This window comes from Rhinatrema bivittatum, chromosome 7 (assembly GCF_901001135.1).
Source record: "Rhinatrema bivittatum chromosome 7, aRhiBiv1.1, whole genome shotgun sequence".
Classification (NCBI taxonomy): domain Eukaryota; kingdom Metazoa; phylum Chordata; class Amphibia; order Gymnophiona; family Rhinatrematidae; genus Rhinatrema; species Rhinatrema bivittatum.
The window spans coordinates 284,127,951-284,154,855 of NC_042621.1; the positions used below are offsets into that span (position 1 = coordinate 284,127,951).

Below are 26,905 nucleotides of genomic sequence, written 5' to 3' on the forward strand. Positions count from 1 at the left end.
ACTAGGGGGCACTCCATGAAGTTAGCATGGGGCACATTTAAAACTAATCGGAGAAAGTTCTTTTTTACTCAACGCACAATTAAACTCTGGAATTTGTTGCCAGAGGATGTGGTTAGTGCAGTTAGTATAGCTGTGTTTAAAAAAGGATTGGATAAGTTCTTGGAGGAGAAGTCCATTACCTGCTATTAAGTTCACTTAGAGAATAGCCACTGCCATTAGCAATGGTTACATGGAATAGACTTAGTTTTGGGGTAATTGCCAGGTTCTTGTGGCCTGGATTGGCCACTGTTGGAAACAGGATGCTGGGCTTGATGGACACTTGATCTGACCCATTTTCTTATAAATAAATTGATGTGAAGAAAAACATAGTAATGATGGCAGAAAGATCTAATGGTCCATCCAGTCTGCCCAGCAAGTTTCTTATGGTAGTAACTGCTGCTCCGTGAAAGTTACCTCCATGATTCTGTTAAGGGTGGTAACTGCCGCTCCATGCAGGCTCCCGCCATGTTTCGTGTTAAGGATAGTAATCAACCATAGAGGAAAAGTGTTAATGCAATATTAATGCCATCATCACCTTAATTCAAACTCATCATATGGCTGAGACTAAACTTGGTATTGAAATTGAGGTCACCATGGATACTTTATTGCACTGAAAGTAGTATTCATATCTTTGTGTCAGGTATGCACACTATCAAAATTATAATAAATATGTAAACTGCCTCACAATATTTAATTATAGCTCCTTATACATAATATAATCTATCTTTTATTTGTTTCAAATGCTCTTTTATTTAAAAAAAAAAAATAAAAGCCAAAGCTTGTTTGAGAAAATCTGTTTACATTACTTTACTGAAGGCTGGGAAAAAAAAAATCCCAGAGAGATCAAATTTAAAATAATTTAGGTGCCTAAAATTGGGAGTAAATTTCCAAGGCTGGCCCATTTGAAAATGTACTATCACTGATGCCCTAAATTTAGGCTCCTAGTTTCACTAAGCCCCTAAATTTAGGATCCTGGGTGGCTACAGGGGTAGAGTAAGGATGGGGTAAATAAGTTATCTGCTTGGTGCTGATTTTCAGCACTGGGCACCTGTGACGTGGAGAGTAGTCTCAGGATGTCTGTGGGGCCGATTTCTAGAGTCAGAATGGGCACTTTCACACTGCAAAGCTTAGGATCTATCAGGAGGTGGAACATTCTCTATTTCCATAGGTTTTATATTTACCAGTGTTCCTCCTACACAAGTGTCTTGTCCTCCCCACTAAGACCGCTAAGGGAGGTTGATAATGGGGTGTTCAATTTAAGGATACCATTAATGTCATTCTCAAACAAACTGTACCATGATTGAAGATCTTTGAAGCCTTCCCTTTGCTAAATACTCCAGGGGTGAGTTCTCAAGCCTCCCTTGCACCGAGGCCCTGAATGAGGGTTCTGATCCCTTAGCAAGGCACTAACTCTTATTATCTGGTGCCTAACACCAGCGGAGGCTACGTGCAGGGGCCTGAAATCCCATTCTGGATCTCCTGCAGTTGCCCCGGGCTCAGCGGAAAATAAATATACTGTCGCAGACGTTTCATCATAGCCCTCCAAGACTTGTCCAAAGTACCGCGAGACTGAGGACTGATTCATCCCGCAAAGCAGTCCCACTGTATTCTAGAAACTCCCTGTGGTGAAAAAATGCAAGACGCACAGAGGTTTCGCCAGCCCAGGGACCGCATGGTTGCAAGAGGCAAGTGGATCAATAACATTATGCAGGTCCTCATACAGGGTCTCAATTGCCCTAGAGCTGAGATGGTATCTTCGTACCACTTCTGACTCAGGCAATCCAAGGAGAGTTGTGCGTGGCCAAATAAGACGCTACCTGCAAGGTCTATGGATGGCTCTGGGCTGTACCTGAAAACATAATAACATAAGGAACAGTCAGACCGAGGGTCCATCACAACCAACCACATCCTCAGCTTATCACAGCTATGTGGTGGATGGGATCCAAAAGCACACGTTTTTACAGACCCAAAACTTCAAGGTTCATAAAAGGCCCTTGTTAATTAAAGATGCCCAAGGCCTGAGGCTTTCACAGATGACTTGGACTTTGGCGTCCATTGTTCAAGTAATGGCCATTCAACTTTTAGGTATTCTTTTGATGATGGTACCGATGCTGAAGTCCAGGGCATCTTGTGATGGCTCCGGAATTGGACGTCCAATCGACACATTTTTTATAACGATTTAAAAGAATTTAAAAGGATTTAAGCCATTTGCTAACCTGTGCCTGTGTTGCCGCATGGTCTTCTGGTCTTCTGTCATTGGCAGGATTATTTGCAATCGCCCTTGCTCACAGATGCAAGAAGAAGGCAAGAATGACAAGGAAGTAATTAGGGATGTGAATCGTTTTTGAATGATTAAAATTATCGTCAGATAATTTTAGAATCGTTCTAAATCGTTAGAGTGCATGATACAATACAAATGCCCGCGATTTATCGTCAGGGGCATTTGTATTGTATCGTTAAATAGGGCATGGGAATTATTTGGGGGAGGGCGGGAAAACCGGCACACCAAAACAACCCCTAAACCCACCCCGACCCTTTAAAACCAATTCCTTACCCTCCCCCACCCTTCCGAAGCCCCCCCAAAATGTTAAGTTACCTGGTGGTCCAGTGGGGGGGGGGTCCCGGCACGATCTCCCGCTCTCGGGCCATCAGCGCCATTTTGGCTACCACTGATAAAAATGGCGCCGATGGCCTGATAAAAAAAACCCCACCTCGACCCTTTACAAATTACCCCTTTGCTTCTCCCACCCTCCCACCCTCCCAATCCCCCCAAAAACCCTTTACATGTACCTGGTGGTCTTGCGGGGGGTCCGGGAGCCATCCCTTCAATCATACCCTCGGTGCCGGTGCTGGAGGTTTCAAAATGGCGCCGATCGCCTTTGCCCTCACTATGTCACAGGGAGCGACCGTCGCTCCCTGTGACAAAGTGAGGGCAAAGGCGATCGACTGCCAGTATGGTGCCGATCGCCTTTGCCCTCACTTTGTCATAGGGAGCGACCGTTGCTCCCTGTGACATAGTGAGGGCAAAGGCGATCAACTGCCAGTATGGCGCCGATCGCCTTTGCCCTCACTATGTCACAGGGAGCGACCGTCGTTCCCTGTGACAAAGGTGATCGACTGCCAGTATGGCGCCGATCGCCTTTGCCCTCACTATGTCACAGGGAGCGACCGTCGCTCCCTGTGACAAAGTGAGGGCAAAGGCAATCGACTGCCAGTATGGCGCCGATCGCCTTTGCCCTCAGTATGTCACAGGGAGCGACCGTCGCTCCCTGTGACATAGTGAGGGCAAAGGCGATCGGCGCCATTTTGAAACCTCCAGCACCGGCACCAAGGGTATGATTGAAGGGATGGCTCCCGGACCCCCCCGCTAGACCACCAGGTACATGTAAAAGGTTTTTTGGGGGGGGTTGGGAGGGTGGGAGAAGCAAAGGGGTAATTTGTAAAGGGTCGGGTGGGGTTTTTTTTTATCGGGCCATCGGCGCCATTTTTATCAGTGGTAGCCAAAATGGCGCCGATGGCCCGAGAGCGGGAGATCGCGCCGGGACCCCCCCCCCCCCCCACTGGACCACCAGGTAATTTAACATTTTGGGGGGTTCGGGAGGGTGGAAGAGCAAAGGGGTCATTTGTAAAGGGTCGGGGTGGGGTTTTTTTTATGTGCTCAGGCCTCACAAAAAAATTAACAATGTGAATTGGAATCGGAACCGATTCCAATTCACATCTCTAACGATCCGATTTTTTTCTCCCACCCTCCGAACCTGATCGTTAAAACGATCGGGCACACGATTCACATCTCTAGAAGTAATAACTTCCCATGATTGCAAAGCAGGACACCTTCAGGAACTTCCAGCTTCCACTAGCTCCAGCACAATAATGCAAGGGTTAGGCAGGCGCGAAATTGAGAACGTAAAAAAACTCGCTATAGACACACAAAATTTCGGCGTGCGTTACTGCAATGGGTGCTAATAGATAATTGTCACATTTAAATAGGATTAGCATGCCATTGGCGCTATTCCCTATGCACAGATTTTGTATGCGCATTATGGATGCGCTAATCCAGATAGTGCATTGGTGTTCCTTTAGCGCTTACAAAATGTGTATCCAACCACGCGCTCACCACCATGGTAAATGGAACGCCCGATATTGTATTGCTGCCTTTGAGTTTCCCTGAGACTTTAATCCCAGTGCCACTAGTTCTTTCTTTAAACTCAGCAAAATCCAGCACCGGATTCTTGTCCCTTTACTTAAAACTCTGCTGCTCTCTTACTGAGGTCTCCTAAACCCTTGTGCCATTTCAGCTCCCCAATAATCACTTCAGCAAGCTGCATTTCAGTCAACATATAATTCTCTTTATTGAATTAGTTTTGTTTAACCCTAAACATAACTTGAAGCATCTTTGACAACAGTTTGAAATAGCTACACATGTAAGCTCCCCACCAAACCAGGAATGCACAAGGGAGAGATACAAATCACAGTGCTGCTGGCTCTCTCTTTACCTTGCTTAGAAAAAAAGATTCCTGGCCAGAGTTTCCAGCAGCACTAGTCAAATCCAGCTCCCAACCAGAGCGTAACCAATTAACGCTGGTGGAAATTGCATCCCCACCAATTAAAGTAATGTCCACGTCCTATGTCTGTGCATTCAGTTTGCATTCCTGCTGCCTTCAATAGGAATCTTGCCCCTTTCCACACTGAGCTGTAGACAACAACCATGCAGTCATACTTAGAGCAAACTCCTTTCTAAAACTGGCTATAGCCTTGATTTGGGTTCTCTGTCATGTGTGTCAGCTGGCCCTTGACTTTTCTTTCTCTGCGCTGTCCCTCCTTACAAGCTCAATTCCTCTTCTGCAATTACTTAGTACAAAATTACCCCTGTGGGGCTGTGGTTTCCTCTTCTATTCCCACAGTGTTAAAAGAATAATGCAAACAGCCCAGATACAAACTGCCTTCATACAATCCCTAAGATCTCTACAGGAACCCATAGCTCAAGTGTAATACACACAGAGCTCATTATCAGCTCTACTCCACCTCCGCACATTCCCTTAATTGTCCAGCTGTCAATAGATTTAGGTAATAGACTTAGCTGCAAGAATGAAAATGTCCATTTGGCTCCGATTCTGTCTCTCCTTCAACACGGCTTCCCATGGTGAACCCAGCAGTGCGGTGCTGTTCTCTTTCACTCGCTCTCCATCTCCTCTTGGCTGACTCTCCCAACCAGTAAGCTATCCCATTTATTTTAGATGCCACCTACTGCTAGGAACGTAGGTGGACTCCACACTGCCTACCCACATTTTTTTTCTCCTTTCCCTAACCTCTCCCTTGCTTAAATGGTCGGAGACCCTTCCCCCCCCCCCCTTGCCACCACCCCTGACCTCTGAGCACTTACTAGTTCCTGCTGGTCTAGCAGTGATGGCCAGAGAACCCCCCAGGCCTCCCAGTATGGTGGTTGTCATTTCCAAAATGGCACCAGCTAGCCTCAGTCACCTCTTTGTCCCTGTCATGGGGATACTGAAAATCTAGTAGCTGCAGAGGGTTTGCAGAATCTAGTTACTGGTAGGGAAGTGCATTTGTTTAAAACAAATTGGTAATCTAAACCAAAACTGCTCGTTTTTGTTTCAATTTGCTTTACCCTAAATGAATGCATGGGGCCTACGAAAACCACCCACATTTAAAAGTACATTTCTTTTCAAGAATTAGTGTGTACTAAAAGCAAATAGAGTGCACTATTCGGTGAGAAAATTGTTGTTTAAACCGAGCCCTGTCACTAAGCCGGTGCCAAGGCCTATCCAGCCAATCCATCAATAAACGTTAAAATTAACAAAAAAATGCCCCCCCCACCACACACAATATAAAACCCAAGAAAACAAACCAAAACACATTTTTAGGGTCTGCACATCCCTAGTTACTAGTTATGATATCATTGCGTTGATTACACACTTCTAGCTGCCCTACTCAACTTTGGAGTGTTGATGCCATTCTTCTTCCTGCCGTACTCTTCAATCTATGCCTTTGGGTGTTCATAGCACTGTGCTTGCTGCCACACCCCTCACTCTATGCCTTCAGATGTTATTACCGCTATGTCTGTTGCCTTAGCCTCACTTTATGCCTTGTTGGGGGTTGATGCCACTGCACTTCTTGCTTTATCCTCACTCTATGCCTTGGGGAGGAGTTTGATGCAACTGTTCTTGATGCCATAATCTTCTTTCTATTCATTAGGCTGATGAGGCCACTCCTGATTCCCTTTGCACACACTTTTAATGGCTTGGGGTGCTCATTCCACTATTTTTTCTGTTTTGTCCCTCTCCTGCTGGCTTGGGCTAATTATGCCACGATTGGTGCCCTATGCTGCCCTTTTAGTGTCGTGTGGTGTTCATGCCACTTTTGGTGTATTGGAGTGCTTTCGCCTCTGCTGCTGATGCCTGCCAGTAAGTTTCATAAAACTTGAATGGAAAACCCCCAAAGTTAAGAGTAAAAAATAGGATGCATGGCATTGCTCATGGACTTCGATAGAAATTAATGAAACGAATGAGCTTCTGACTGATCCAAACAAGCTGACGGAAACAGTAAACTGAACCGATAATTCCAAACCAAACTAAAAAATATTTTCTGTTCACATCCTTAGTATGCGATGACCCAAGAATCCCCTAAGAACAAAGAAGGATTTTTTATGCACTATAGAATTCGTACAAAAAAATATATATTTTGAACAGGATTTTGGTGGAGAGAATGCTAATTATTGTCAGTTTCCCAGTGTCACCGCATGTAAAATAGCACAATACCAATTTAAAATATTTAAAAGAAATTGTGGAACTGTAAGTTTCCCTATAATAATGTCAGCGATGTGTCATCACATAGCTCAATCAACATGAAAATAGAAAATCATATTAACTTCTGAGAATGCTTGCTGTTATAAACGCATCGAAACCCGTGAGCAACAATGGAGCAAATCCAAATAATGTGAGTATTTAGACAAAACTCATTAACAAGGAGAAAAAAAAAAAGCATTCCAGATAATCTATTTTCCATGTATATCACAAAGACAGGCATCTGTTCCACAAACTGTAATGTTTGATCACGGAGGACTCTTTTCAGTAATGAGCTGTAATGCTCTCCTACAGACATTTGCCTATTAATTGCCATAGACAAGATGCAAACAGGCTTGCCATCATTCATAACACCTAAAGCTACAGCTCTGGCAGTTTAAATGACAATTTTCAAAGCCATATAAGTGGGTAAATAGTGATTTTCCTTCCTAAATTGGCCATTTGAAAACTGGCTAAAAATATTGTCACAGGTTTGGGTTCCTCTAACTGCCTCTAAATTACACAGAATGTCCCTAATCTGCCTGCACAGTTTAACTAGTTGGGGTGCCGGAACAGGATAGGATTAGCTATGCTTTTAGGGTTCTATATTCCATCTACTAGTGTACCTTATTTTAATACTGTACTTATGTTACAGTTATATAAAGGGGGAATGGATACGAGAAATAGGAAAAAAGTGTCAACGGCTATGAAAGAAATTAAAACTAGAAATCAAAGATGTTTTGTTATTGTTAAAGTAGGCCAAGTTAGAATTGAAAAGGGCTAGCAGAGTGAGTGATCCCTGGCAGGAAGAGTGGCATTGGCCATCTAAAAACCCAACCTGGGCTTGCGTTCCGTCTCAGGACCCCAAAGACTGCACCTCAATCTATGATCTTAAATGTGTAACTTTCCTTTTCCTGATATTAAATTTCTCTGAAGTCCAAGATTCCCTTTTGGGGAGGGGAAACTTACTTCCTAGGCACTCCGAGCATTATTCCATATTTAATTTAACATTTATTCTCTTGTATGCAGTAGTATTAATCACATTGTCGTAAACAACAGTAAAATTATACTGGAGGCAATTGATGGTTTCCAACTTAACTTTTACTGATTAAAAATGGAAAGTTGCAAGTTTCTGTTATTTATAATCCATGTTTACACCTTCAGCTCTTCTCAAAACATTTGGGACTTTAAAATTCCAATTTAATTTCATCTGCTACTGATGTAAATTGATATATTTCATTCCTTGAACCATTCCAATGGATGGGGTAGTTTTGAAGCTTCCTCCCAGAATTTGGTGGATAGAATGATATTTTCCCAATTCAGATGCATGTAAGCAAAGTCCCGTTCCTCATACCTTTAATCCTGTGTTCAAAGGTCTTACTCTTTCTCCTTTCTTCCCTGTTGGTACCGGGATGATTCCTCCATACTACTTTCTTCAACATCCTGATGATCTACATGTGGTTAACCCAGGACGGGTGCCACAGATCCTCTACTGTTCCTCCCCAGAAATGAACTCAGGTTTACTCCTCCACCAGGACTTATGATAGTCCAAAGTCCATATGTGCTCTATGGTTAAGAGACATCACTCCTATAAATAGCATACACTGAGCCCCTGGCCCTAGGATACTCAGGATGGTAGCAAAAAATAAAAACAGTATCCTATAAAGCAAAACTCTCAGAAAAAAAAAACAAAGAGCTGTCTCCAACTCCTCTTCCACTTCTCCAAGACAACCCTTTTCAGACTATGAGGTACTGGCCAGGGCAGTCTCTTATCCTAGTTCTAGGCTGAGGGCCCAGTATGGGAAATCTTTCCAGCTACTCTCCTTCTCTTCCAAATATCCCCCCCCCCAAAAAAGAAAAAAAAGCCACTTTCCCTCTGTCAGACTGTGGGGCCCAAAAGATAGGGTGCACCCCAACAAATTCACTTGCCATTCAAAATGTCACCTCAAATTACCACACTTTTCCTCATGCACTGCCTGCTTTTATGGGAAACTGCTAACCAATCCAGAAAAGCCTTTGTGGAAGTGCCTGCAGGGATGATCTTCAAATTACTCTCTCCTCCTAAAATCCTAGCCTAGAACTTATCATAGGGTCTAACTGGATACTGAAGAACTAGAGGTCTCTATACTCACCCCCCTCCAAAAAAGAACATCTGATAGCAGGACAATGAATGATTTTTATTGTGCTAGCCCCTTGAGAACCAAAAGCAGGAATACAGACAAAGCAATTCCACTCTTTGACCACATGGTGAAGCTTCAGCGTTCTTCACACTTAACATATAACCACACTTCTTCATTGGCATCAGACAAGAGATCCAGGATATTACTAACACTACAACACAAATCAAATGTTAGAGAATTTATAAGATCCTGGTTTCGGAAAATCCCACCTAAAAAGAATTAGCATGTTAAGACATTACTCATTTCAAAGAACACCATTTTTGGCATTTTTTGAGCATTTTATAATTTTTTATAGCATTTTTTATAGCATTTTTTTTCCTATCCTCCAAATTGGTACAACAAATAATTAATTTTGTATTTATTAAACATTAAGTCCATTTGCAGCCTTTAGATCTTCTAGGCTTCCTCATGACCAAGGCCTTCTACTGTTATTGACTGAGTTGCTGGAGTTAGCAATCTGTTCTTGATCTGATGCCTGATGGGAGGAGCAATCAGATAGCAGTTAGCAATCTGTTGTTATATATGAGAGTTGAGGGTGGATCCTTGGACCAGTGGCAGATGACCATGCCCCAGAGGGATGATCCCGAAAGGGACCTCCGGTCAGGTTCAGAGTTAGGAGACAAACACTAGTTCTTTTATAGACAGTATATTGAACCACCAGAGATGGCAGTAGTGAGCTGGTAAGCCCGGCTGGGCTGTAGTCCCTCAGATACTGGAACAGCAATCCCTGGAGGCTGAGCTGAAGAGAGACTGAGATATAGAAAGTAGGCAGGTTATGCAGATGGTAACACTCACACAATGTCCCAATGAAACCCAGGAGCTGGAATGGATTAGGCCCTCGAGGAGCGAGTACCTGGTTCCAGGGAAAGCTCAGAGAGAATGATGGTAACTCACTGGTGTAGCTGATATAGTTGGTAGTGAAGACTTCCAGGCAGAAGAGTATACAAAGCGAGTCTGGGATCAGGGCCCTCGAGGAGCGAGTACCGGTTCCAGACTGTCACCTGAAAAAACAAAGAGAGAGCGAGGCCCCCGAGGAGCGGGTACCTCTGGTAAGTCCGAGGAGGCAGAGTTGCTCAGGTAGCGAAACCCTTGCTAACTCAATGTGTTAGCAAAATCCAAGACCTTAAATATCCATTGCAGGTGACATCATCTTCGGGGGACGCCCCTGATGTTCGCGCCAATGCCGGTACTTCAATCGGGGCCTCGCTACGCACGCGCCCCTAGGCCTCCAGGAAACATGACAATTACAGTGTCGAGCCAGTCCGGGAATGCCTGAGGACAAGTGGCAGGAGAGCGCCACGGTAGCCAGTCTTCCCGCGGATGGAGAAGGAGGCACCAGAGAGGTAAGGAGGGCAGAGAGAGGGCGTCGGGCACTGACAGACACAACATCTACTTGTGGGAAGATCACCTGAAGTACATCCTTCAAGAGGATGAACACAACAATAAAGTTCCAAGTTGTTTCACTCATCCAATAGATAACAAAGTTCAGTTTATGTTAAACAGCAACAACAGACTTTTGACCATCCACCCCTCTCACAGATTGGAAGTGGTTTACAATAGCTCTATTCTTGCTGCTCCTCTTCCTCACTCTTGAAAATAGCGGGATCATGGTGCTCTGAAATGGGCTTCCTGATAGTAGTCCCATTTGACATCAAGCATTCTATTTGATACTTATTTGTTTTACCATCCCACAGGTGATAAATAACAGCATGCTTGTACACATTATTACAACCCCTCCTCATTTCCTCCATCTTTTTACCAATTCTTTGGGGTAATCAGGATGGTAACAGACAAAGCTGGGGTCATGGGAATCCTTGATGATGCATCAATCTATGTACTTCCAGATACACTCCTCCTTGTGCTGCTCAACAAAATTCATTTCATAAACTGGCACATATGGGTAGTGTAGTCCAAATACTGCTTTTACATTTTGCCATACCATATGCTCAGCCTGGGCCGCTTTGGCAGTCTTCTGTCTAGGTTCCCAGAAGCTAGGGACCACCTATGACTGGTCTCACATTACTTTGGTAATGGGGTGATTCGATAATCTTTCATCCAATATGGGTCTTGGCCCACTACAGGGAAAAGAGACGTCACTTGCTGCAGATGATTTTTCTTCCCCAGGCAAACTGAGAAAAGGAGCTGGTGAATTCTCACACAAAGGGATTCCTCCCCTGATGAAAACCCCAAAATGGATCACTGGGCAGAAGTCGTCATAGCCCACTAACACAACTCTTGCATGGTGGTGAGCGCCTTCACTAAAAAGTTACATCTGGGAGTCACAACTGTGAATATTTTCTGAGCATATCAATTATTGATAAAGGTATTCTATTCAATCCATCTACTGTTTTTCAGTCCTCCATGGGACCCTGAACTTGAAAAATCTTCATCGGAAGAATGAGTTTCCTTCCCCTCCTGTCCTCACTAGTATAGAGGCTGAGTGGATAACTTAGAGATGCCACATGAGGCCTAATAGATTATAAAGGCCTCCAGAGAGATGGCCTCCCTCTTGCTGATTTTCCATCACTCATCTTTCTCACTGCACCCTCTGTGGCATTTGTTTGGCCTACGAGGGCTCTCCCATCCAACTGGTGGGATCCTTTCCTCAACCGCTTCCTCAATAACATCTAATCCCTCAGATAGACAGGTTACTGATGTAGATGGTATCTCAAATTTCTCCTAACTGGCAGGTGAGGGAGCTCACCTAGGGTCCTGCCACAGCACTCGGGGCAGTAATCTTATCTTGCCCCTTGCTGTGGCTGTCACTATTCCCTACACTCCCAAGAATCTCTACTGGGGAAGAGAGTCCCCTTCGTGGTCCCAGGCCAGCTCGCATCAATACATTCACTAATTGTGAATTGATGCAGGCTGGCAAGGCCAAAGTGGTACCTGCATCCGCTTCTATAAACATGTTAGGACAGCAGCCATAGCACTAAAGGGCCACCGGCTGCAGTCTTTGGAAAGCGTGTCATTCAATGCACTCTGCTGCCTCCTATTATAGAGTGCCCCTCCAGCAATAGAAGCAACTGATCTCCAGAGGTGCAGATGAAACTCCCAAACCAACTGTTAGGAAAGAGCTAGTGCTGGCTGTGGCTATGTTCTGCCCCCTGCTAAGTAGCACAATGCTTTCCTTTTTCCTTTCTCTGCCACCAACAGCAGGGACAGTGGCCATCTTTGGCCCATTCAAGTCCATGAGGTATGTTTTTTCAACATTTGCAAAAGTTTCCAAATATGCCAAAAAGTTGCAGATATTGGGATGTTAATACAAAATCACTTTTTCCAAACCTACAGGGTCCCTGTTCTTGTGCCAAAAGTGTGTAACCCCTATGCTAGCATCCCATCTCAAGGGGTCATTTAATAAGCATTTTTCTCATAGACACAGAATGGGAGAAAAGCCTTAGTAAATCAAGTCCTCAGAACTCAACAGACCACCCGTCATGCTATGGATGTAAATGTGTAACTTTTCTTTCCTTTCCTCATATTAATCCTCTCTGAAGTCCAAGATTCCCTGTTGGGGAGGGAAAGATTACTTCCAAAGCCCTGATCGGTGTTCCATGGTTAATTCAACATGAAAGTATCTTGTATGCGGTAGTAGTAATCACAATGCCGCGAACAGCAGTAATGATCATACTGGAAGCAATTGGTGGTATCCAACTTAACGTTTACTAACTAAGAATGGAAAGTTGAATAAGATGTTCAGTTACAAGGTCCTGTTATTTATAAACCATTTTTTACAGCTTCAGCTTTCCTCAATAAATGTGTGACTTTTAGAGTCCAATTTAATTTCGTCTGCTACCGATGTTGATTGATATTTTTCATTCCTTGATCCATTCCAATTAATGGGGTAGTTTGGGAGCTTCCTCCCAGAATTTGGTGGATAGGATCATATTTTCCCAAGTTAGATGTATTTAAGTAAAGTCCCTTTCCTCATACTTTCATCCAGTTGTTCTGAGGTCTTACTCCTCCTCCTTACTTCTCTGTTGGTACTGGAAGAGTATCTCCATGCTCCCCTCTTCAACATCCTGATGATGTAGATGTGTTTAACACTGGATGGGTGCCTCAGATCGTCTTCTCTCTCCCCTTCTCAGGAGGACCACAGGAACTTATGACAGTCCACCTATGCTCTCTGGTTGAGAGACACCGCTCCTCTAGATTGTGTACACTGAGCCCTTGGGCCCTAGGGTACTCAGACTGATAGTAAAAATAAAATGCTTTTAGAAAAAGGGGAAACCAAAATAAAGGAAGGGTGGAAAATTGTCCTTTCTTCCTTCTCTGCAAAGCCAGAGAGTTCCTAAGAAACATTCTAAAATTAGCAAAGGCACCTTCTCTACGTTTCCATACCCAGGCCTCATCCTTAGAGGCGCAAGGGTCCTGTTCTAAGAAAACTAAACAAAAAGGGAGCAAGCATAAGGATAAGTAAAGATTCGAGACCCTTAAGTGTGAGCATGGGTTTATATATTCTGGGGCCCCATATGGAGGAACCCTCAATAATACTATTCCTGTTCCCCCTGTGACAAATGGAACAATCCTCTTTAGTACAGATCTTTTAGGGAAAGGTTCAGGTAGTATAAAAAGTAGGTCCAGCTTCTCATAATAAGTTGGGAGTGTTATTAGGGCTGCCAAGTCACTCCGATTTGACCATGCAGAGTGATCCAGGCCTGATTTTGCCCCATTGTACGCTTAGAGTTTTAGTTCTGATGATCTAAGGGAAATCAATTGGACAACCAGAACTACAACTCCATGCATGCAATTGGGCAAAACCAGGCCTGCATCAGCCTGTTTGATTGACCTGGGGCGAGCTGGCATTCCTAGGTGTTACATGATAGGATAAAAGAAGAGAATTTGTTGCAACTAGGTTGTTTATCCCCAGTCTTGGGACAAAGAGGGAAAGAAAAGTTAGAGAAAGATACAGCTAGAATTTCAGATGTAGGGTTTTTATCTGGGGGGGGGAGGGGGAGATAGATGTATATCGTAAAATTTCTGCAGATGACCTGTGCAACAAATTAATCTGTTGGGGCCTGAACTAGAAAGTGATTCAAATCTGGATAAGAGTGTAATTTACTAAAACAATAAATGCATTGAAATAAAGAACTGCCTTGCGGTTGATGTAGGGTTTAGAACCCAGGTTTTCAATGTTGTTGTTTTTTGTTTTTTTTCTATTTGGCATTTTTATTGACTGAAAGTGCTATTGTAGTTTTGTTTTTTTTTTATTTCTCAGCTGCCTTAGAGACACTAGTGTTTACAGCAAAATAAATATGCACTATTTGTAAAGCAATGGAGCAAATGGGGGAAATACTTCCCAAGAGGGAGCTCATTGCAGTTAAGTAAGCAATTTTAGCCCATCAGCATCTCAGCTGTAACTGCTCAATCACACTGATAAGCACAAGTCAGGAAATGTGTCTCTCTCTCATATGCTGGGAAATACCTCTGTCCTACTAAAGATCCTCTAAAGGGTCACTGGGTAGATGTCATACCAGCTAATGAGTCTTTTTGACCTGAAGATTATAAAATGATTGATCGCTGGGGTCGAAGTCCTGGGTTCCCAGAGACTGTGTGTATAAATGAAACTGTTTCAGTTATTGGGCAGAGCAATCTGTCACATAATGCATGAGATCTTTATTCCTAAAGACATCTTTTATTCTCTGGAAAATTCACGACTTCTGAGGAATCTGCATGCTGTTAAATATAAGAAGGGAAAAATGGCCATGCAACCCAGGTTACTAAAAGTAGTGCATTCCATATTGATGTGCACAGTTTCCCTGCTGGAAGAAAATAGGGAACTATAGCTTTAAGGCCAGCGTAGCTGTTGGGCAGTCACCGGAGAAAACAATGCCCGGGGTAAGGGTTGCTCTGGGCACCCACCCCTTCCCTTTCGGGTTCACCTGCTCACAGACTCACAGGCCGATACAGTAAAGCGCGGCCGCAGTTACCCCGTTTCTAACCTGCTGTGTACTCACAATTTGGCTGCGTAAGTCTAACCCGCGATTCACTATCTGTTTTTACCGATCCTTACCGCTTCTTTTACTAGACGTGTATCCCTTTCCGCCCGCGGCATGTATATGTATGTAAACAATTCGATTAGCTATTCCCTCCCATTCAGTAACGTGCGCCCCCGATTATCGCCTTTTTAACCTGCAGTTTAGCCGTGTCTTTAACCTGCTAAATTACCGCCTACCCTTACCCCTGCGTTAGAGGCAGGGGTAAGGGTAGGCGGCAAACTTTCCCCCAGCCCCCGCTCACCTGCCCTGGCCGCCGGTCTCCGGGGCAGCCCCAGTCCTCTCTCCCCCTCCTCCCGAAGCAAGGCGCAGGGCGAAAAGCGACTCAACATGCTATTAAAATATTGTAAATAAAGTGTAACAAAAGTTAACTTACTTTTTCTTACAGTCCTTTCTGCCCTCCTCTGGAGGCGCGCACCGCGGCTCCCCTGCCTCCCGGGGGCAGCCGGCGGCGAAAGCGGCTTCCAGCGACCCTCGCCGGCGAAGATGGATGAACGCACGCCCGTAGTGCACGGGCGCTCAAGCCAGCAAAGGCGCATGAACAGGTGTGCGTGACATCACGGCGTATGTTCATACGCCTTCGCTGACTTGGGCGCCCGTCAATTTGGTCATTTGAAATGACATTTGAAATGACAGATACCAGCACACCCAGGATACTGTATAGACGCTGTATAGCGCCTATACAGTAAAATGGATTGCGCTTCATGGACACTGCTTGCATTTGCATGCCATTTAAATACAGTATCGAGCGGTATGTGATCCAGACTGTGAGTGCGGCAAACGAGGGTGCGCCCGGCACTAACGCCCCTCTTTCTACCGCACCTTACTGTATCGGCCCGTCAGTGATGCTGACTTGAAAGGGCAGTGTGTTGTTGTCCCTCCCTTTCCAGTTTGACGCCCCCAGCAGTCGCCCTGCTTGTCCACTCCTTGAGATGGCCCTGGACACTGTTTTCCCTTCAAGAATTCCAGATCTAGTGTCAGATGGGTAAACTGTCTGAAGTGAAAAAGCCACCCCCTCTCTACCAGCCTTTTGGCATGAGAGGTCGTACTCACATTTGCAAGCGAGTTAGTGATGGGAATACAAAAAAAAAATGATGATTGTGCTCTAGCTGTCCCTGGACTAAATTAAACAGCTAAAGAAACAAGAACAGAACCGGTTTCAGCTGCGGAAGGGGAAGGGCCTTCTTCCTGCCACCGGCCCTGCCGCGTGAAAGTTTACAAATTTAACGCGCGTTTGCAGGGACGGAGCAAGGACAAGAGGGCCAGCGTCCAGATACTGTATAAAGCATGCGACTCCTGCAGAGGTCTGAGGGTGAGGAGGGAGGGGAGGAAGGACTGTGCATTGGGACGCAGAGGCTGGGGAAAACATTGACCGGAGCTGGTTTCTGCCCTCCGAGTTGCAATCGACTGCTGCTGCTGCCGGACGGTCTAAGGAGAATGCAACATTATTAACTGCCTCTATGCCCGCCGCCTTCTTGAATGACTTCAATTTTGGTTTACGGCAGGCAAGGAAGGAAAACGGTTTTGTAGTTGTATAGCTTTGCTATGTGCATGTACTTCTTGGCCACTACTGCTGGTGGGGCTCTCGCCAGATAATTCTCTCCTTGCAAGATTTCGGAACAGTTTTCTTTGTTTTCAGAGGGCAGTAGCTTTCATAAAAACTTTGAATATGCAATCTGTTGCAATCTGAAAGGGCACGCTAAGTATTGGATTTGCAGTGAATCCCTTGAATTTAACCTGTTGTCTTCCTTTCCTGTACTGACTCGGGTGTGGGGGTGGGGGAGGTAATTGTATTGCTGTAAGCTCAGCGCCCACGATAAAGAATTCAAGAATCCAGCTGATCAGCGGAGCTGCCTTCATTTCTGTCTGATACCAATCATTTTCTTTGTTACAAGTGAAACCCACCTTTCGTAAGGGGGGGTGATCACCTTTGGTGACTGCAGGGATGGTAAAAAACCCTCGGCAGCCCTGAAACAGTGCAAAAACTGGAAGGCCCAAGGGGAGACTTGCACTTACTCGGGGGAAGAATTAGAGGCCCACAGCAGAAACGGTGCTGCAAAACAGCAAATTCATTGTGCAGAGACCCCCTAGGTCTCCACTAGAGGGGGCCCTACTCCAAGCCCTGGGATGAGAGTGAGGAGAGGGGTGTGGGGTGGTGAGCTCCGGTCTGCATAAGGGAGGGGGGAGCAGAGAGAGCAACATTGGCATTTTCCTCTGGAGTTGGAAAGGGAAGCAGCTGTTTCTCCCCTGTCTTTACTTCGAGCCTCACAGCCTGACCCCTTTCCCAGGGCGCACTCCCTGCCTGGAGGAGGTTGCCTCAGATTTTCAGTACAGAGTTTGTGTGACGTCGGCTCTGGAGTTCTCCCTCTGTTATGAATCCCTGCTCCTGGCTGGAGGAGGGACAGGCCCTGCCTCAGGAAGCTGCGTCCCTCTCGCCGTCCGTCCGTGCAGGGACAGTGGTGACTCGCCACCATGGAGGCTGAGAGTGAGGTTCCCTTGGAGTAAAACGATTCGGGGTTTTTTCTATTTTACATATGTGATGTGATTTTTCCTGTCACTGGTATCCTCATAACTTTTCCTATGTTCTTACAGTGGGAGAGGGTTTGCAGTTTTGAAATCCTCCCCAGCTCTAACCCCACCTTTCTGTGGGAAGGCTTGAGGGGATGATAAATTTCCCTCAGGACATTTGATTTGGGTCACTGACTCTCCCCAAGAGGAGTGATCAAGAGGTTGAGGAGTTGTTGCTTTTGGTCCTTTATATCACACAGGAGGACTGACTAAGAGGAAACAGCTTTGCTGTTGTGTTTTGTTTTGTTTTTATCCTGATCAGTTCATTCTCATTTTTACACACCCAGTCAGGCTCCCATTCATACACACACACACATCCCAGTCAGGCTCCCATTCACACACACACACATACAGGCAATTTCCCTTTCACTCACACACATACACAACAAGACAGGTTCCCATTCATACACATCCAGTCAGGCTCCCATTCACACACACACACACACACACACACACACACACACACATCCAAGTCAGGCTCCCATTTACACTCACACTCCCCCCAAGTCAAGCTCCCATTCATACATATACACACACACACACACATATACACCCCAGTCAGGTTCTCATTCATTCATTCACATGCACACACACACACACATATATACTATCTGGAGCAGATAGGGAGCCCATTCTTCTGCTCCTCCTTGGGTACTGGCTCCTATGCTAATCAAATCTCGCAGAGCTAACACATCTTCTACGCTGATCTCATACTGGCACTGTGAAGGAGCAGGAGAAGGGAATCCTCCTAGCGGGCCTCCTCATTTTCCACCACCGGTGGGATGAGGTCCATTATCAGCCACCTTTTTTTCTCAGTCACTGGTGGGATGAGGTCCTCCGATGGCCTCGCATGTCTTCTCTTCTTCTGCTGCCACCACCCGCATGGATGTGCATACCTGGCAGTGCCATGCCTGGTCATAGGCCTCCTCCACCTCTGTTGCTGGGTGAGATAGGATGCCCCAGTAGCTGTAGGGCATCTTCTTGGCTGGGCAGGATGGGATCCCCTGCCCCCAGTCAGCCCCTACAGCATGGCGCTCAGAGGCTTTGGCCTCCAGCCCCACTTGGTATGCCACTGGTATGGGGTCTCTAGGCCAGAGGGTACCTTTCTCACCCCTGTCTCTGTATGCTTCTGGCCCAACTCTTGGGAATAATAGAAGGACCATGGAGCATTCCATGAAGTTAGCAAGTAGCACATTTAAGACTAATCGGAGAAAATTCTTTTTCACTCAACACACAATTAAGCTCTTGAATTTGTTGCCAGAGGATATGGTTAATGCAGTTAGTGTAGCTCAGTTCAAAAAAGGTTTGGATAAGTTCTTGGAGGAGAAGTCCATTAACTGCTATTAATGGAGTTTAATAAGGGAATAGCCACTGCTATTAATTGTATCAGTAGCATGGGATCTTCTTGGTGTTTGGGTAATTGCCAGGTTCTTGTGACCTGGTTTGGCCTCTGCTGGAAACAGGATGCTGGGCTTGATGGACCCTTGGTCTGACCCAGCATGGCAATTTCTTATGTTCTTAAGATTTCTAAGATTACCGTCCTTTACCCTATTCGGGGAATCAGTTAAGGGTTCTTGGAATACCCCATGGTTCCCTGTGAATCATATCACCATGTCAAGTTAGAACAGTAATGTCCCTGGCAATCTTTAGGCACCGAGCTCTCTTGGATTTTCTTCTCAGGTGCTGCCTCCATGGTCTGGACATTTTTGACTCTGTGCACAGGGACAAATTTAAGATTTTGATGGCCCCTAGGCACTGTTTGTGCTATCACCAGTATCACCCCCTTCTTCCTGTCCCTCCCCCCTCCACAAAAGTTAGGCAAACAGGGAGCCGAAGATCTATGGCACAGTTCACTAGTTTCCTGTGGCAGCTAAGGGGCTGATCCTGTGACAAAGATTAAAAAGTCTCTGAAGCAAACATTTCCATAAAGCAGTTTTACACTGTAATTTTCTCGTAGTACTATAAGGCCAAGTTAACTACTCTTCTTAAATTGTTTTAGCTTGTATTCTGTATTGTACCTATATTGTATCGTGTATTATGTATCTTCCTATGTTCCTCTAATTGAGTTCAAACGTTATTCTTATGCGTTCCATGCCTTGTTCCTGGCCTTCCTTCTGTTCTGTGTAAACCGGTACGATGTGCTTACGGCTATCGGTATATATAAAAATACTAAAATAAATACATTAATAAATAAATATTATTCGTGCAATATTTTTGTTGGGTGATCTCCAGCATCAGAGCAGGGAGGAGATCTCAAGGATGGGGAGAGGAAGTGGGGAGGACCAGGGATGAGGTGAGGAGAAAGGGGGAGGACTGTGAGAAGGGAAAAGAACTAAGGATGGGGATGACTGGGACAATGAGGAATGTGGGATGGGGAAGAGGAAATAGAGAGAGGGAACTTCTTGGATTGAGGAAAGGGAGGAGGGAGTAGAAAGGGTTGGGGGAATAGATTCCAGGATCTGGAGAGAAGGAGCGGTAGGTAGGAAGGATCTGGGGAATATAATGCAAGACCAAAAAAGGAAAGATCTGAATTGAAGTGGGTGAAGAGAAGAGGGGGGAGATGTCCCTACCATGCTCTGGGCCTGCTCTACCTGTCATCCTCTCTCTAACATCCTACCCAGTATGACATATAAATGCACTCTCACACACGTGAACACTATCCCCTACCCTTGTTCCCCTCTCTCTCTCACACACACAAACATATGGTCCTGAGCCAATATCCTCCAACCTCTCTTCCCACCCTCCAATGACCTCTACTCAGCCCCTCCTAATCTCCCCAAAATTACCTCCCTTTGCTCTGTCTGCTGCAGGCTCTCCTGTTCCCTGCAAGGTGCTTGAAACGAAGGGACAGGATCAGGAGAGGGCTGCTCTCTGCAGAGTGAGATTCAGTACAACTGAAAGATAATAAATCTTCAGCCAGCCAGCCTGCTGCCCCCCCCCCCCCCCCCCCGAGTTCTGCTGCCCTAGGCCCAGGCCTATTGACAAATCCAGGCCTGTCTGTGCAGGATACTTTTTCAATGTCCCATGGATAGCATCAAGAGGAGATGTTTTTATGCCTGGCTGACCGTGGGCCGACCCCACAGAAGTGGGCCAGTCCGGCTGGTTATGGGCTCCATAAGAGCAATGATCTTCCTTCCTACCAGCACAAAGAGGGTGATTTCAAAAGCGCTGCTTATGAAAAACTACCCACACATGCGTGGATGTGGGCTGCATGCAAGTAACGTGGATTTTGAAAAGCCGCAAAGTATGCGCATATATATATCCATGTGTGCGTGAAACATAAGAGAGCAGAAAAGGGGTGGGGCATGGGCGAAGCATGGGCGTTCCAGGATGGGGCCAACAGTCACGGGCATAACTCTGTATTTTAAAACCAGATACCAAAGCGTGCATTGGCTTGGTTATTCCCATAACTTTACTGCTGCTCCAGATGAAAAGCAAGTCTGTAGATCTCAAGTTTTAGGGCCTACAGGAGAGGATGAGTGGGCTGAGTCAGCTGCAGGGCAGGCAGGATGAAAAACCAGAGGGATCTTGAAGACCTTGATATTAATTGGGCAAACTGGTGGACTAATTAGAAAAGCTGGGCTGTTGCTGGTACGAGCATGTTTTAAAATCCAACCTCATACACGCGTAAAAGCTGGCAAAATCCTAGGAAAGATATGCAAAGTATGTTTTCTCAAGTAATCTCTTAAGATTAGGACCATATTTTTGCATGTGAGGTGTATTTTAAAAGCACGTGCACGATATAAAATTGCTGCATATCTCCACTCGCGTGCCGATACATGCATGTATGGGCATACGCACGCTCATTTTAAAATTAACCTGAAAGCGAGCAAAAGGCAAAAACATCAGTAATCTTGCTACTTCTTCATTCAGGTACCTCAAGTATGAATAAGGGAGAGGTTGGGCTATGGTGCTGGTGGTGGTGGGTCCAGCTGCCTATGGAGTGTTTCAGAAGCTGGAGGAGGGGCTATCAATTGTCTCAAAGGGGGTGGGGCTGGGAAGGGGAGGAGCCCATTTCTTTTTTTTTTTATTATTTTTTTAGTGCCTGGGGGCGACTTCTAAAGATGACAGGGGCTGGGGCAGGGGCCTCACAAACATGAAGCAATGCTCCTTCTGCACCGGCAGTGCTATGGTGCCCTTTGAGTAGTGGTACCTACGGCTGAGGCCATATTTGCCATAGGCACGCAACGGCTCTGGTAGGGGCTGCACAAGAAAAGGCCCATTGCTTAGTTGTTACCAAAAGGACACCATCTTCAACTTTAAGAAGCAAATTTTGCAAGGTTAGGAAAGTCTATGATGGTTGATTAGCACATGCAGAGTTAGACAAGTGTGCATGGTTATGAAGAATTTGGTGAAATATTTCTTTACTGAGAAGGTGGATGATATCTGGAATAACCTACTAGCAGAGGTGGTGGAAACCTGAGCTGTGAAAGATTAAGATACAGAGGGCAATACTAAAGACAGGGTTGAGAAATTGGGTACAAGAAATGGATGGTTCTGGGTATTGGTTTAAATATCGAAATGTACATTCATAAGGATCTGGGACTTTTCTTTTCCTCCCAACTTTAGGACTAGGCAGCAGAACCTCACTATTGGTATGTTTTTTGAAGAGTGTTGACAATGCCAATATGAGCATCCTTCCTTCCCTTCCTAATTGAGATTTTGGATTTTAGCATGAGGAGAACTTGCAAAGAGGTTAGGTTTGCTATCTCATATGATGACGCTTTTCCTTGTTGTACCCCTTGTTGTGCTTTTTCCTTGTTCCTTGTTGTACCCCGGGATGAAGGTCTTGGAGAACTGAATGAAGAATGATGAATTGCTTGCTGCCATTCTCGGAGCTGTAAATATTAGGAATGTGCATTTGTTTGAAATAAATGGGTAAAAAACTAACGAATGAGTCAATTTTTAGTTTGTTATGAAAGAAACAAGCTGAAACACAACACAACTGGTTCTGAAAATTCAGAAGAGTTTTTGTGTTCTTTAATTTTTGGTAAATTGTGCACCCACATTGTAAGTTTCAATTTGTGCATGCAAATTGCCGAAAACAAAATACAAAAGCCAAGAAATTTGATCACAAAATGCACCAAAAACTAACTACCAGATTGAAAATGTGTTTGTGCACATATCCATAGTAAGTGGTATGCCCAGTCCTGTTATGTTCATTCTTTCTTTGGTTACAGAGCATCCACACATATTTTTCTGTCTGGTTTGCATGACCAGCATCTATCCACTTTGAAAGCAGAAGGTGATTGCACCATCATTTGAGAGAGGTCATTTTAGCATTCTAAATTTAATTTATTCACAGCAGTTAAAATTACCATTCAACAGGAATGTATTTATTTCCTTTATAAACATACAAACTCTCAAATGTATTGCTTGAGATTAAGAGGAAAAGCAAGCAAAGGAGCTGTGTCTTAATGCAGTCTCTGAGCACACACTCCTACACTTTAGCACACACACGCACACACGCATACACACACACACACACACACACACACTCTCTCTCTCTCTCTCTCTCTCTCACTCAAGCAGATGTAAAAATAAAGCAGAAGGGACCGGTATATTTGTGTTTCCCAAACTCTGAGCAAATCCTTTGCAGTAATTAGTTTGTGTGCTAGGGTTCTTGACCGATCACCAGTTTCGTAGTTTTCAGAAGCTAAAGTAAAGTAATTAGCTTCTGAAAGCAACGACAAAGGGAAGTACTCAGTTTTTGAAATAAGTTGGTGATCGGTCAAGAACCCTTCCTTGCACCTAGACTAATTAGTAGTTACTATAAAGGGCGGTACTAATGCTGGGATGGTCATTTCTTTCATCTTATCATTCACCTGGGTACTCTTTGAAACTGGAGCAATCGTAATGAAACGAAGCCTTGAAAGTGTGCAAAGTCCATAGCAAAATTGCATCCTATCTAGAGTTATGATGCTCACCTTTGTGCATTGCCGCAGAGAGATATAATATAAGGTTGGTTACTTACGTCCATCCACAGTCTTTGTTTCCAAATGTACCAGGTCAGAAATTTTATTGGAACTTGATATGGACCTGAAGAACAAAATAAAAGAGATGTAGAAACTGGCTGCACACTCGATCTTAAACTTCTTTCTACCTGTGGTGGAATAAGAGCTGGGGTCTTGGGTCTATAAGGGCTGCAAACAGGATTGCAATTCAAGATGGCCAAGATAGGCAAATTAACACAGATTTTAAACTTGAATATGCATTGTGCATATCATGGCTTCTGTAGCTTTTCAAATAAAAGTTTATTCACATACATACATTGTCTGATCTACTTCTGAGGTCTTTACAGAATTAAACAACTTAATATGCAAGGTATGCTTAGTCTAACATTTTACAGTGTCTGATCTGTTGAAAGATTGTTTTATAATTTGCTCGGTAATGGTTGTTGTACTTGGTGAACACAGTGCAGTACATACTTCTTACACTGACAAAAAGAGAATCACGATGTACTGTTCGACACCTACAGTACAAGCAATCGGCTGAATTGAATCACTTCCAAACATATTAATAACGTTGGTGTTAAGCTGTAAGTCACTCTGATGAACCCTGACAAGTCCCCGTTTGTACTGCAGCAAATACACACACCCTCGCTCAACCTCAATCTAATGGAGAGAGGCCAGCAAAATCAATGTTTCCTGATTTTATTAGCCATACATTTATTACAGGCTCTGAAACACAGAAACAGAGAATTTGATGGCAGTCAAAGTAGTCTGCCCAGTTTCATTCCTGGTGCATTGCTATAGATGATCCATACCATACTGACTTTTGCCTTTCACCTTCACTTCTCCATTACCAGGAGTTCTCTGTGCTTTTTTCATGTTTCTTGAACTTTGTTTTCTGTCTCCACAACCTTCCCTAAGAGACTATTTCATGAATCTACAACCCTTTTAGTAAAGACATATTTCTTTGTGCTGCTCCTGAGATCAACCCCTTGGAGCTTCTTACTGCAGCGTCTTATTCATGAAGAGGGGTGGACAACTCTAGACCTTGAGTGCTGCAAGCCGGTTGTGTTTTCAAGATATCCACACTAAATATGCGTGAGATGCATTTGCATTTACTGCCTCCATTGTATGCAAATGCATCTCATGGATATTCATTATGGATAGCCTGAAAATCCAATCAGCTTGTGGCACTAGAGGACCGGAGTTCCCTACATCTGTACTAGAGCGTTCTTTCCTCTGAAAAAGGTTTGCCTCTTGTACAATACTAATACCTTTGAGACATATGAATGTCTCCGTCCTCTATCCCTCTCTCTCCTCTCTTCTAGGCCATACATTAAGGGTGCCACAAACAGGTCTGGTTTTCAGGACATCCACAATGAACATGCATGAGATATCTTTGCATACAATGGAGGCAGTGCATGCAAATACACCTCGAGGTCCATATTCAGACACAGTCTGGCTAGCAGTGTTAGCCACATAAACTTATCCAGCTAATTTTGGAGGCATCTTCAATAGTGAAACCACACTATTGAATATAGCCGGCTAACTATGCCTGCCTAACTTTAGGACAGCTTTTTGGCCCGATCAGACTTAGCTGGATAAGTCATCCGGCTAACTCTAAATACTAGAGTTAGTCGGCTAACTTAACTGACTGACTCATCTCCTCCCAGTTGTGCCCCCATAATGCCCCTAACATAGCTGGCTAAATTCTAGCTGGCTATCTTATTAAGTGGCTAGAATTTAAGTTCCCAAATATTCATTTAGCCAGCTAATTACTGAGTTTTTTTTTTATATGGATCTCCCCAAGTACAGAATATTCATTATGGGCTAGATTTTAAAAGCCCTGCGTGCGTAAATCCCGCAGGATTTACGCGCACTTGCGCGCCTATTTTGCATAGGCCGCCGGCGCGCGCAAAGCCCCGGGACGAGCGTAAGTCCCGGGACTTCGTAAAAGGGGCGAGTCTGGGGGCGTGTCTGGGGCGTGTCTGGGGTCGGAGCAGTCCGGGGCGGGTCAGGGGACATGGCGATGGTTCGGGGGCGAGCTGGGAGGGCGGTCCCAAGTCCCCCAGCACTGCGGCCTGTGCCGGGGGATGCCGAGGCAGTGCGAGCAAGTTACGCCTGCTTCAAGCAGGTGTAACTTGCACAACAAAAGGTGGGGGGGGGGGGGATTTAGGTAGGGCTGGGGGGTGGAGTAGATAGGGGAAGGGAGGGGGAGTGGGGGGACAAGGAAGGAAAGTTCCCTCCGAGGCCGCTCCAATTTCGGAGCGGCCTCGGAGGGAATGGAGGCAGGCTGTGAGGCTCGGCGCGTGCAGGCTGCCGATTTTGCGCAGCCTGCACGCGCAAAATCGGCAGCCTGCACGTATCTTATAAAATCCGGCGTACTTTTTTAGGATCTACCTCTATGGATATTCTGAAAACCAGACCTGTTTGTGGCACTTCAGGACTGTGCTACCTACCCCTACTATGCATATTTAAGTCCTTAAGTCTCATCCCATTGGGCATGCATATAAAGTGGAGTAGTGTGGCTGCCGTGTTAGCCACCTTGAATGCATGGAACTAAAGGTTAGCAAATAATAAATAAAACAAGGCAATACTTTCTTATTGGACTAGATTAACACATTTCTTGATTAGCTTTCAGGAGCTCTCTCTCCTTTCCTCAGGTCAGAATAGAAGGAGTTAAAGATGACATTACTGGGAAATATGAGTGAATCGCAAAAGGCATTCCGGTGATAAGACATGTAACGACGCGGATGCTTAAAAGCACAGCCAGCCTTTTTGTTTTCAAACCAGAAAATGTTTATGTTCAGTTCGCGGATCGTCCCACCAAGTATCTCACGTATGATTTGTCATACACTTCCTATTATCCCAGTATTAGGTTCTTTTCTCATTTGTGATGGATCCTGGCTAGCTGGGACTTTCACATCTACGCTCTCTTGCTTTTCGTTCCTCTAAAAGCTGCTCATCTATTTTATCAGCTAGCAAATACATCATTTACATTTGTTATTTAATATAAAAGGAGGAGTTATTGGAAAGGCATTGCTTGCTTAATTTACTTCTGGATCAGAAGGCAGGCAGCCAGCCCTGTTAATTACTGCAGCTCATTTGCTCGCCCTGTGGCTCCACCGGTTGAAAAACCTAAGGCTGTAAATAGCTTTGGGGAGCTTTTCTCTCCTTGGGTCAGCAAAGTTGGCAGGTCAGAAACTGAAAATCCAGAAGAACAGAGAAACCCTCTATATTTAACAAACCTCAAACCCCATGCCTTTCTTTGGCTTAATTTTTATACTCTCCGGGCTTTAAAGAAAGAGTGAATCGGGCGCAGTGTGTCTCTCCCGCTCTGGCAGTAATGATTCTCTCTGATCCAGTTGGAATTT

General features: G+C 44.9%; 1 protein-coding gene across 1 annotated transcript in view; it reads right to left on the reverse strand.

Moving 5' to 3' along the window:
* The window catches only part of LOC115095960 (VPS10 domain-containing receptor SorCS1-like), a 1,120,107-nt gene that overhangs the window by 348,082 nt on the left and 745,120 nt on the right, over positions 1 to 26,905 (reverse strand). The window contains 1 exon segment of the mRNA XM_029610345.1: positions 23,555 to 23,619. Within this exon segment, the coding sequence (XP_029466205.1) occupies positions 23,555 to 23,619 (65 nt within the window).